The 13,377-nt window shown below is 35.7% G+C and overlaps 1 protein-coding gene across 2 annotated transcripts in view; it reads left to right on the top strand.

Annotated features, from left to right (window-relative positions):
• The window catches only part of mesh (sushi domain containing 2 mesh), a 373,145-nt gene that overhangs the window by 18,730 nt on the left and 341,038 nt on the right, over positions 1 to 13,377 (top strand). For both annotated transcript variants that reach the window (XM_090395295.1, XM_090395296.1), the window contains exon 2: positions 4,226 to 4,437. In XM_090395295.1, the coding sequence (XP_090251421.1) occupies positions 4,226 to 4,437 (212 nt within the window). The remainder of the gene's footprint in view (positions 1 to 4,225; positions 4,438 to 13,377) is intronic.

The following is a 13,377-nucleotide window of genomic DNA, read 5'->3' as shown; positions in this document are numbered from 1 at the left end:
TTCTGGTACACAAACCTTCAGGACAACTGGAGGAATGCCATCAGGGCTAGGAGACTTTTTTGTGTATAATTTAGACAGTAGGTTTCTGATCTCTTTCTGGCAAAGGGATATAGGGACAATGTATGTTGGGCAGTGGGAGACATTCATTGCCAGTTATGCATACATCGGAGGCAAAGTGTGGAGCCAAGAGATTAGCTTTTTCTGTGGATGATGACGCAACAGAGCCATCTGGGTATGACAGGGGGTGGAAAGAGTGTTCGGCAAACGTTGCGCCCAACTGCTTTGGCAAGAGACCAAAAAACATGGCTGCCATTTGGGTAGGCTGCAAGTTTCCTGCTTTTCGTCTGTTCAAATTCTGTTTTGGAAATGTTGATAGTTTTCATGCATGTATTTTTGGCTTGGATACAAGCACTGAAGGAGGATGGAGTTCTTGATTTGAGCCAGTTGTGGTATGCTTGACTTTTCATTTGTACAGCCTTAGCACATCTTTTGGAGAACCAGGGTTTGGTTAGGGGATGGCAGTTCAGAGAAGTATGGGGAACGTATGTTTCCATGTCAGTGAGGATTACTTTGGTGATACGTTCGGTGCATATGTTTGGATTGGAAGACCGGAAACAATAGTCAAACCATGGGAATGAAGCATAGAAATTATGGAGGCTATCCCTACCTGTCACTGTTATAATACCAAACTCAGTGGCGGCTCGTAGCTTGAAATCGTGGGAGTGCTGCAACTTTCGAAATATACATACACACTGTAAATAAGTGTATACGTGTTTGGATAAAATATCAAAATTATGGTAAAAATTTTAAAAAAAACTAAACATGAAAAAATATTGTTTATTATCCACAAAATTATACAGTTCGGCATAATTCAAAATCACTTAAACATAAAATTTGTTTTGTTTCATGAACAAATATTGTTTATTATCGATAAAATTATACAGTTTAGTATAATTCAAAATTACTTAAAAATAAAATCCATTATCATAATCCCAATAATGTTCTAAAATAAAAACTATAACAAATGTTATGTCTTTAATTGTAATGTCCAAATATTTAAAGAGACGGAGTAAACACGATAAGAACTACGAACACTCTACTACAGGTGCAAAATGCATATAAACAACAGTGGAACTGCGCGACGGACAGTGCCGCATTATGCCAATAGCTCGCATCTCACTATGACGTGCATATGGTTGGGCGCGTAGCAATATGACACAGTAGTAAACACAGTGTTGCCAGACCTACGCCCTCATAAGTGCTACAAGATGGATTTTTATTATTTTTTATACAAAATAAGAGAATTGTATAGGATTGTTGATGATAAAATTAAATATTACAAGCAAATATAAATAAATTAATAAATATATTTATATATCGAGAAAATTGGGGGTGCTGCAGTTCCGCAGTGCCTACGCACGAGTCGCCCCTTACCAAACTACTGTACTGTTGTATATAAGTGGCTGTGTAAGCGTTGTTCCATGGGAAGGATATGAGCACTAGATTGTGGTCAGAATGACCCAGAGGGCTCACTATATTCACTGTGGATTTGGAAGGGTCATTGGTAAGGAAGAGATCTATAGTATTTAGGGAGTGGTTCAGATTAACTGGTACTCTAGTTGGCATGTGAAAAATGTGTGTAAGGTTGTTAGTGATGGCAAATACTTCAGCATCTGTGCCTACAAGATCCGTACAACTGGAGGAGGAAAGCCAGTTGGTGTTATGGACATTAAAATTTCCTATGAGGATGATTTCGCTGTTAGGCGAGTGGGACTGGAAAAAATTAATTTTTAAGGAGAGTAAATTAAAGAGCACAGAGCGGTTGGTGACATTAGGAGAGCGATAGAGACAGCAGATGAATCTGACTGAGTGGGGAAGGATATTTTCAACCGACGAAGATCAAAGTTGAGCGATTCTAGGATAGGTGCTCTCTGGCAAGATATGTCAGAGCTGATATATGCCGCCCTTGGGTCGAAAGGAGCGAAACCGTTTGTAGTTTGGAAGGTAGGTTGAGATGGATTAGTGCTGGGGGAGGTGAGAGTTGAGTTTCTGCTAAAAAGATTGGATGGGGTTTGGTGGACTGAAGATTGTAGTTGAGGCCGAGAATGTTAGTGAAGTGAATGTGCAAGGTTGTGTGGATCATATATTTGACCGCAAGGGTCTTGCACATTTTCTATGTAGTGCCTGCCTACATACTGGTTTCCATGGTAGCTGCTAGTGGTGTCACTTGATTTTTGCACTAATTTAACTTGTTTATAGTCGATGATCCAACTGTTGTCTCTAGTTTGGCAATTTTCTTCAAGTTCTCTTCGTAGTTGTCGTCTTAGTTCCCTCTGGGCAAATATCAAGTCAGGTCGAGCACGTATGCACGATTGGGGGCGAGCGTCCTTTAATTTATTTATTGCTGTTATTAATTTGGATGTGCTTGTCGGTGGGTCACTTTCACGAGACATGGAAATTTTTTTCTTTATTTCTTTTGTTCATGAGTCTGAAACGATGGCATCTGATATTTCTGGGATCGAAGTTGCATTCTCCTGCTAATTTGCTGACGTCTTCTTTTAATGATTGACCATTTTCCGTCTGAAAGTTCAAAATAACAGCGTTGAGTCTCCTGTTTTCAGCCTCTATCGACTCGTGTACCGTCGATGCGATTAGATCGCGGAGTTCGTTAGCGGGCAAGGGCACTTGCGATGGGGCGCTGGTCGTCGAGTAGCAGGAGCTCAGTTTCCAGCGTTGGAATTTTGAAAGAGAAGATTTCGGTCGCAGTATTAAGGTGTTGTTCGAGGTTTTCGACTCGTTTGCCTAAGTTCAGAAGCTATTTTACATAAGGAAGGCACAGCGAACAGAAAAAAGGCTTGTTGAGATCGATAAAAAGCGTGTGTGCCGATTCATCTATTTTTGTGCAGGAAGCGTGTAGCCCGTGGCAACAGAAATCGCACAACATACTTTTTTCCCCCCTCGGTAACTTCGGTTTTACAGCTGCGGCAATTCACATTGTCATTAGGTTTGTTGGCGATCGACGGTGCTATGCTGACGAGACTGGAGGTACTTTTTCGTCATTGACCTTTATTGTCGCCACCTTTACTTCGTACGGTAGACATAAGGGGCTCTTTCACGTGGCTGTTTTTTAATTGTAAGAATAATTGATTTGATGGACTATGGTTACTTACAGGTTGTGCAGAAGTAATCGACTCCTTAGTACCCTCTGTTAGTTTTTCGCTTACTGTTTACTGATTATTTTGCACGAAGAACACTTACAATAACGATAAAATGAGGCAGCACAAGTTTAATGTAACTTATTCACAGGCGCCACCTGATATTCACACCAACTGTAAGTTGTGGCCTTGCGATTTCTGCTCCATCAAAAAATGTAGATTTCAAACAACAGTGAATATGCATTACGTTTACATTGTAAATTCAGTAAACAGAACTCAAACATTCCACTGGTTTTCCCAAGTTTAAAAGTGGAGTGATGTTTGTCGATAAATGTTAGTTGTAATACATTCATCGATGAGGAAAATGTGCAGGAGATCAAACAACTCGTTCATGAAAATTAACACATCACTCTCCGCGAATTAACTAATCAGTTTTAATTCTCATTTGGATCAAGCTAAAATATTCTGACACAAGATCTGAATATGCAATGAATTGAGACAAATCCGTTTTATCTTCAGGAAATTATGAAGATAAACATTTTTCTTACTCTCAGTTTTAACATTTTTTGAACAGCTCAGGTTGGTTATTACTAAAAAAAGAAAACTGAATGGAATCATTCAGTGTCATTCAGTTTTTAGTTTTTATTTAAAATTTAGTTTACCCTAATTATGCAGGTTCCGCCAAGAAAAATCAAATAGAAAAAAATCTAAAATATCAAATCATAGAAAAGAAAGCGCCACCAATGCAAAATCAAATTGCATTGCGATTTTGCATCGGTGGCGATTGCAAAATCGCAGAATCTATCAAATTCAACACATGCTTGTAAGAATCTCGCAAAAGCTATACTCGCTCAATTAAGTCGAAAAGGAACCGCTTCGTGCATATAACATGGTGTAGCAGTAAATGCAGTTATCGTAAAGGAAGAAACACAAACGTTTATTCACAACTTATGTTATATAATCAATTATTTCTAAATCTGAAAGATGAATGATATATGACAAATTAAAACATACAGTATTCATCTGTATTGTACGTATTGTATTAATAACAGGCTTTGAATTTCTTACAGAATCTCTTCCTCAACCCCGCTCACAAGTTAGTGATTTAAACAGCGTTATGTTCCGAGAGCCAATCGATATTGATATGAACGAATTTCGAACTCAGAGACTGTATCCTTTTGATAAGTGGGACTGGAGGGACATCAAACAAGCCAACTCGCTCATCGAAATTGGACTTACATATAGGCTACCGTTCTTTGGTTTCGCCTATTCATATGTTTGGGTAAGTAGAAATTAGCGGGCAAAACGTATAATATGAAAAAAATACGTAAATCAGAAGCGTGTTTTTCATTTTTGTCCTGTACATGGCAACATTACACTAGCTGTTACCGCATTCCAAATAAGACATCTCTCCTCCTCCTGTCCATGCAAGAATAGTAAAGAACAGTGAGATTTTTGTGCTCCAAGAATATCATCCTATGTAACACATATCAGCAGATACCCACTGTATGAGAAGGGTAATAAAGAAACTCCTACGAAGCAACAGACCTGCTGAATCAGGTCGGCTATATTTGGTTAGCGTTGTCTTCAGACTGCAGAAAATGTAGATGATTCTTTTGAATAACAGTACGAGAACTTTACTACAGTTCACGATATGATGGTAACTGAAATCACAGTTTGCAGATAGGAAACTCGTAAAAAATAATTCCTTTACTATAGGAAAAGTGCGTGAACATGAAGTGTGTTCTTGGACCATTCTTCTGCATCGCTGATATCGATCCATCCATGCTTGAACTACTCATACTACTAATTTACTGTCACATATAACAAACATTTACACAGAATAAAAGAAGGATGACTTACGTTAAATGCAATCCTTATTAACAGAATTTTCATTTAAGTATTCAAGGTATCGTCAGTACAAAACCTGGAATAACATACCCTAGAACTTAACAGATAACATAAATTAATTAACAAAGAGCTAGGACAGCTTTAGTAGGGTAAAGCCAAAAACAAAGTTTTAAAGAATTTTTTAAAAATGAAAGTAGATTGAAAAAAGTATTATTTCTCGCGTGAAGGGAGACACATATAGGTCATCAGACCTGTTCAAGTTAGGATGATATAATAATGCTTTCACAGCTTTCTTTCCTAGTTTATTTATTCCTAACTCGGAATCAATTCCTAAGAATTGATTGACCTTTTGTTAACATACTAAAGCTGTCCTGGCATTTCCTTGATTTTTTTTTTTCTTGTATGGTATGTTGTTGCATTTTTTTTTACTGACAAGGGCTGCGATACATAAAGAAATATTATACTAATAAAGAATTAACTTTACGTTACTTGCCCTTTATTCTTTGGAAATGTATCCACTTACGTTCTTGTTTCTATTTTTAAAGGGATCACAAACATTCCACTTCGGTAAATGTCATTTACAATAGCATTACTACAATAGGTAGGACCACAAAACCACATATATTTTACTGATCCAATGTAATAAAAACAACGAAAGAGGCGTCGTGTTTGGAATACTGTAACGGCCAATGCACTTTTGTCACGAGTAGGAAAAATTATGAAAATATATTAAGGTTTAATTTTTAAAGTATATATTCTGAAATATTTATATTATTACAAAACTCAAACATAAAAATGGAGAAAAATATTTTTCAAGATATCCTTCAATTTCCTTTTGAGACAAAAGATTCCTCAAAAGGAACTAAGGTTTCCGAATTTTAAACAAGCAAAATGTAATGAAATATAAATAAAAGGAATAATAAATACCTTTTCGCAGAATTACGTACTCTAGAATAAAAATCTATGATTATATTTTAAGCAAAAACAATTTCAAAATATGAACAAGGAGAGTTTTTGTAAAGTTCATATTTTTTGTGATTATGAAAAAAAAACCCGTTAAAATTCAATTCAGTATTGTGTACTGAATTGAATTTTAACGGGTTTTTTTTTCATAATCACAAAAAATATGAACTTTACAAAAACTCTCCTTGTTCATATTTTGAAATTGTTTTTGTTTAAAATATAATCATAGATTTTTATTCTAGAGTACGTAATGCTGCGAAAAGGTATTTATTATATACATTTTGCATATAAGTGTTTTTTTCTCTCTCCCTCTCTCTCTCTCTCTCTCTCTCTCTCTGTCTGTCTTTCTTTTGTTCGTTGTTTTTATAAACAATGAGTTTAAACTGGAAACAGAAAAAGCCTCTACCGGCAACTCCTCCGATTTCTTCTCTCTTTTGTCATCTCGAATTTGTAACTGATTACTAAGTACTTAATAGTAATGAAAAATGTAATGAAAAATAGTGAAGGTGTTGTCTCAAATGTATTCACGATTATTATTTAGACTTCTACCAGCATGAAATGAAGTCGTCAATCCTATTTCTATTATTGAAATATAAACAGACATATATATATATATATATATATATATATATATCATAGTGATTTACAAATACAATAACGCAGAGGATACTATTTGCAAATTTCTTTCTATATTTCTTTGATTGTGATACCTGAGGATGTTGATCAATTCAACGAAACTAGTAAACTAGTAGTATCTTTTCAAATATACCATGTAATCTTTTTATCTCTGGGTAACAGTCATTAAAGCTTTTTGAATAATATTTTCAAAAATTGAATAAAAATTCGAATAAAAATGAATGCTGAGAAAAAAAAAAAAAAAAAATATATATATATATATATTCATTTGTGTCCTAAATCGTCTATGTCAAAACTAATCAAGAATAACTTATCATAAATTATACTGTTACGTTATTCATAAGTTAAAACAAATAAATAAACATTTATTTCATTTAGACGCCCAATTCTGGAAACTTTATTTAGAATTTGACAATCGCACGAATTCCGAAAATTTGGGAATCATGATGTAAATCATAGTGATTTACAAATACAATAACGCAGAGAATACTATTTTCTTAGACACTTTTTCAGCAATACAATAAAATTTCATATTTTTCGTTCTAGTATGTGAACAAGATTACCGCATTAAAAGAAACACTGTCATTCACAGAAATGTAATACAGTATTCACCTGCTGTTTTTTTTCTGTGTTTCGGTGAACTCAAGTCTTTCCTTCCAAAGGGAAGAAAGACTTGAGTTCGAATCCTATCGAGAACACGAAGGGCCGTTATAATTTTTTTTCATCTGAAGGTGAAGCTGGTCTCATAAATATGACTTACGTTAAATGTAAACAGAACTTAACGGCAAGATTTCCTCCGGTGAACTCAATTTTTCATCCCAGAAAACAGACAAACCTGCCAGAAGAACATGCAGTTTACATATATTATACATTAGCTTCATAGCTTTAGTTGCTTCGGCAATAATTCTAAACAACCGCTGCTTTTTTAATAGAAATAGAGGGAGAATACTATGTAGGACAACAATCTTACTCTTACTTTTATAGCTGACTCCAAAATTAGACATAAGAGCGGCTTTATTTAGTTCCTAATACTAGAGAGAGAAACATATTTCAATTTCAGAATCACATTAGACATATTCTAAAAAGAATATAACAGTCAGTTTTACTAATAAATCACTTAGCTTCAACATTTCTTCCAAAAATTATAAAAATATGAAATCACTTTTCGCGATAAAATTAATAAGTACAGGAACTACATGCCTCCGTAGCTCAGTCAGTATAGATAAAGCCCTTTGGTAGGAAAGACCTGGGTTCGATTCCCGTCAGTGATGTGAGGAACCTTTATCTGGTCTCTTTCGACGAGTTGGCCGGTCTCATACGGAGGTAGGGGATTTTTTTCACCCGGAAAGTCGGATTTTTCGTCCTCCAGAACAGGCAAACCGGCCGTTTCATCAGTCAGAAATACTGCCCTTAGGGGATGCAGCAAGGAGTGGCGACCCGGTTGCATTAATTAGCTGTAAGCCTCCTCGGTATAGGGGGGGGGGGAACTCAACCCGTCCTAGGATCGGATGGACGAGTAGATATGATGATAAAGAACTACATGATACTTACAAAATCTATTCTACTTGTCGGAAGCGTTACATAAACCAAACTGCAAAAATTTAAAATCTGAGAACACTGTGGTGAGATCAGAAATATCCTCACTGCGATTCCATATCTGTCCACCAACTATTCTATGGATTGATCCACGTCTAACATATTATTTAGTAGCAATATCTTCGCAAGTCGTTTTAAAGAACTCAATGATGTTATTACGAAACTGTAAACAAATATCAATGTTAAATTCTTCTAGTCATATCCTGCAATATATTGGATCACGACTGTTTCATCAGTCACAGCAAGTATGCCTTTGGCAAGAAATGACAGGGAACATATTCAACAAGAAAGAAGAACAATTCTATGCTCCATTACCAACCTCATGTACTAACTTTTTTTTTTATTAATTTTAAACTATAGCGAAATACGGCGGTGATCTGTTCATGTAAAAAAAGTATATAATATCGCCGTTTTTGTTATACGTACTCTGTAGGCATAATTTTGTTTTGCCTAATTTTGTAATTAAAACCTGATATTTGAATGGCAATAATTTTCAAAAAATTAACACAAGACGAGAATCAAAATCAGAGTACGACTTTTGAAATCTCAACTCATTTTGTTTTCTGTATTTTTTTTTTAATTACACCCACGAAAGTTATTATTAGTAAACTTATAGTACATTTGTACTGTGGGTAGACAAATGATTTTTTCCCTTTTATATCAATTATATATATATATATATATATATATATATATATATATATATATATATTTATGAAAAAAATTGAATGACTAGAACAGAGATTTAATTAAAAAGGTTTTAATATAAACACACTACTAGTTTCGGCCTGTAACAGCCTTCTTCAGGTGACATTATAAAAGAAAAAACACTAAACATTGAGGGTTAAAAGACTATGAACAACATAGACATCTTTATACATAATTAGCATGAAAACGTTGTAGTTGTATTTGAAGATGTTCTTTCATTTGTTGCATTGTTGGGAGAGTGCGTGCTTGCTGCATCACGTGAACGCCAGTACATGATTACAGCTGAATGACTATCTGGGAGGTTGTAGCTTAAGTTGTTATTTAGATGAACAGGATTGAAGATGATTTCTCTCTATTCCACAATTTTTCTCTCTATTTCGTCACTGCAACGGAAGATGTTTGTAGATTTTTCCCAGCAGACTTTGTGACTTTGGTTATCATCATTAGGATTAGCCGAGAAGAGGATATGACTTGATAATGCACTTGCTCGCTGTCTCTTGTAAGTAATGTCTCTCATGTGTTCTTCCATACGCATTTCTACAGATTTGTCTGTCTGACCGAAATAAGGAATATCGCAGTCACATAATATTTTATATACGCCAGGGTATTTGAGTTGATGATGAATTCTGATGAATATCAGAACCTTGTTCACTCCACTTCCAAAGATCCGTTCCTTAATTAGCCACCCAAAACCTTGTCATCATCAACTCAAATACCCTGGCGTATATAAAATATTATGTGACTGCGATATTCCTTATTTCGGGCAGACAGACAACTCTGTCGAAATGCGTATGGAAGAACACATGAGGGACATTACTTACAAGAGACAGCGAGCGAGTGCATTATCAAGTCATATCCTTTTCTCGGCTAATCCTAATGATGATAACCAAAGTCACAAAGTCTGCTGGGAAAAATCTACAAACATCTTCCGTTGCAGTGACGAAATAGAGAGAAAAATTGTGGAATCGAGAGAAATCATCTTCAATCCTGTTCATCTAAATAACAACTTAAGCTACAAACTCCCAGATAGTCATTCAGCTGTAATCATGTACTGGCGTTCACGTGATGCAGCAAGCACGCACTCTCCCAACAATGCAACAAATGAAAGAACAGCTTCAAATACAACTACAACGTTTTCATGCTAATTATGTATAAAGACTGTCTATGTTGTTAATAGTCTTTTAACCCTCAATGTTTAGTGTTTTTTCTCTTATAATGTCACCTGAAGAAAGCTGTTACAGGCCGAAACTAGTAGTGTGTTTATATTAAAACCTTTTTAATTAAATCTCGGTTCTAGTCATTCAATTTTTTTCATAAAACTATGTATGTTAACCGAGTCAATGATCATTCTGTCATATATATATATATATATATATATATATATGATAGTCCGTTGTATTTACTCGGTATGAAGATATGTTCATATTTTTTACTGACAGAAATCCGAGAATTAGACAAACGATTAATTTTATTTAAAGCACAACATGATGAGATTCAAGGACAATTTCTATAGACTCGACTATGAGGCGTTCTACCTCCTCGTGGCATATATGAAGTTTGATGTTGTGGTCCAATTTATCTCATGTTGGCGGCCTTCACTATTTGTGTTCACTGAGAACAGGATATGGCTTAAGAGGGTGCTCGCTCTGGTTCTGTTGTAAGCAGTGGCGAATTCTCCATGCTTACTATGCTTACTGCGCAAGCTCATTAATTGAGAAAGAAGTAATATTTATTTGTTAATAAATGCATGCATTTATAAGCATTCCATTTAGGCTTTTATTTTTGTAGACAGAAGACGTTTTAAGCTTGCGCGGCAATAATTGTGCTTTGCGTTGTGTATCGAAGGCCGACGCTAGTCAAGCTACCTTGGCTTGCTCGGTTGTGGGAGCATCAAGGTCCTCGCTTCAGCACAGTGATTTCATGCGCGCGCATAGCCATTTCCGCTCCCTCCACGTCATCTCACCCTGTTGATTAAACACGGGCCATACGCAGTCAAAGTAGCTCTACCCAATGAGCTTCAGCCAGCTTTTACAAGTGTGGGTGTTGCTTGGGAAAAATTAACTTACCACCAACTTTTTATGACGATTTTATTGACCAGTTCATAAAGAAGAACTGTAGGGTAGAATTTGTATTCAAGTAGCTAAATTGAAAAAGATAGAATATCATTTATAAAATAAATGTTGTATTTGTATGATTAAATGTACATAAATTTCTAAATATGTACATAGTTTTAAATGGTCAGTAATTTATTATTACGTTAATCAGACTTCAATCACACCCCTCATTCCCTGAATGATAACAAGATCATGCGTGAATTTCAAGACCAGTATTCACCCCTGGTTGTAAGCAATGTCCCTTTGATGTTCCTCGAGACGGAGGAGGATAGACTTCTTAGTTTGGCCATAATATGGTTTCCCGCAGTCACATGTGATTTTATACACCTCTAGAAACTGAAGATGGTTGTGAGCCTGTTTGGGTTTGCTTAGAATTCATCTGAGTTTAGGAAGGGTAGAAAAGCACGTTTTTATGTCAATTTTTTTCAAAATTCTTCTTAGTTTCTGGGAGAAAAAGCTGATGTTCGGCAAAGAGATATAACTTTTGGGATTATCCTGTGTTTCTACGCTGTTTTGATAACGCCGGTATAGTTGTTTATTAACAGTTTTTGAAGAGTAGCCATTATTTGCGAAGGTTCTTTTTCGATGTTGTAGTTCATTTTTTAGCTCTTCCTCATCTGACAATATAGACCTGGCAAGATGCGCAAGAGTGGAGATGATACCCAACTTCTGTGCTGGACAGCATGCAGGTATCTATCTATCCGTGTGCGTTGATTTTCTCAAGATCGAGATTTTTATGAAGTCAGACATCTTAGTAACTTTAACGTCTAAAAAAGGCAGAGATCCATTTTCTTCAATTTCTATGATTAGTTTGATCTCTGGGTGGAAGTTTTTTAAGTGATTTAAAAAAGTGTGAAGATTATCTATACCGCATTCCCAAATAAGGAATATGTCGACAACGTATCGGAGCCATATTTTAGTGTAGCAGAGGAGATTGCCTAGTATTGGAGACAGGGGGCTACCCATTGCCAGTCCCTTATTTTGTTTATAAATTTTTCCTTCAAACTCAAAGTAGCCTGAGTTAACACAATGTGATAGCACAGCAAACATCTTTTATGAGATCTTGTTGCTTAAAATAATAACCTCTTGAGTTGGAATGTTTGTGAAGAGTGCTACCAGGTCAAAGCTCGACATGATATCTGAATTCTTGAGCTTTATATTTTTAATTTTACACACGAAGCCTTTTGAGTTTCTGATGTAAGAATGAGAATTTCCTGCAAAATCTTTTAAGGATGATGCTAGATATTTTGATAACCTATATGTAGGTCAGTCAATACTTTCAACGATAGGCCTTAGTGGAGAATTTTCCTTGTGTACCTTCGACAAGCTATGACGTGGTAGCACTCTTTACAAATCTTCCAACTCAGGAATTTCTTAATATTTTAAGCAAAAAGATCTCAAAAAACATGTTTGCTCTGCTATCATATTGTGTTAACTCAGGCTACTTTGAGTTTCAAGGAAAAATTTATAAACAAAATAAGGGATTGCCAATGGACAGCCCCCTGTCTCCAATACTAGCCAACATTTTTTTTCGAGGATTTCGAAGAAAAGGCAATCTGCTCTGGAACATACACTTAAGCCTAAAATATGTCTCCGATATATTGACGACATATTCCTTATTTGGGAGTACAGTATAGATAATCTTCATACTTTTTTAAATCACTTAAACAACTTCCACCCAGATATCAAACTGATCATAGAAATTGAAGAAAATGGATCTCTGCCTTTTTTTATACGTCAAACTTACTAAGATGTCTGACTTCATAAAAATCTCGATCTTGAGAAAATCACGCACACGGATAGATACTTGCATGCATCCTCACACCACTATCCAGCACAGAAGTTGGGTATCATTTCCACTCTAGCGCATCGTGCCAGAACATCTAAAAAGAACTTTCGCAAATAATGGCTACTCTTCAAAAACTATTAATAAACGACTATATCCCCGTCATCAAAGCAACGTAGAAACACACGACAACCCCAAAGGTTAAATCTCTTTACCGTACATCAGCTCGCTCTCCCAGAAACTAAGAAGAATTTTGAAAACATTTGACATAAAAACGTGCTTTTCTACCCTTCCTAAACTCAGATCAATTCTAAGCAAATCCAAACAGGCTCACAACCATCATCAGTTTCCAGGAGTGTATAAAATCACATGTGACTGCGGGAAACCATGTTATGACCAAACTGAGAAGTCCATCCTCCTAAGTCTCGAGGAACATCAAAGGGACATTCCTTGCAACAGAACTAGAGCAAGCCATATCCTGTTCTCAGTGAACACAAATAGTGAAGGCCGCCAACATGAGATAAATTAGAGAACAACATCAAACTTTCATATATGCCATGACGAGGTA

Source organism: Typopeltis vanoorti, chromosome 7 (genome assembly GCF_054136105.1).
Source record: "Typopeltis vanoorti isolate ZY-2024b chromosome 7, IOZ_Tvanoo_1.0, whole genome shotgun sequence".
In the NCBI taxonomy this organism is placed as follows: Eukaryota; Metazoa; Arthropoda; class Arachnida; order Uropygi; family Thelyphonidae; genus Typopeltis; species Typopeltis vanoorti.
Note: the sequence above shows the minus strand (reverse complement) of the source record. Positions and strands in the feature narration are given on the sequence as shown.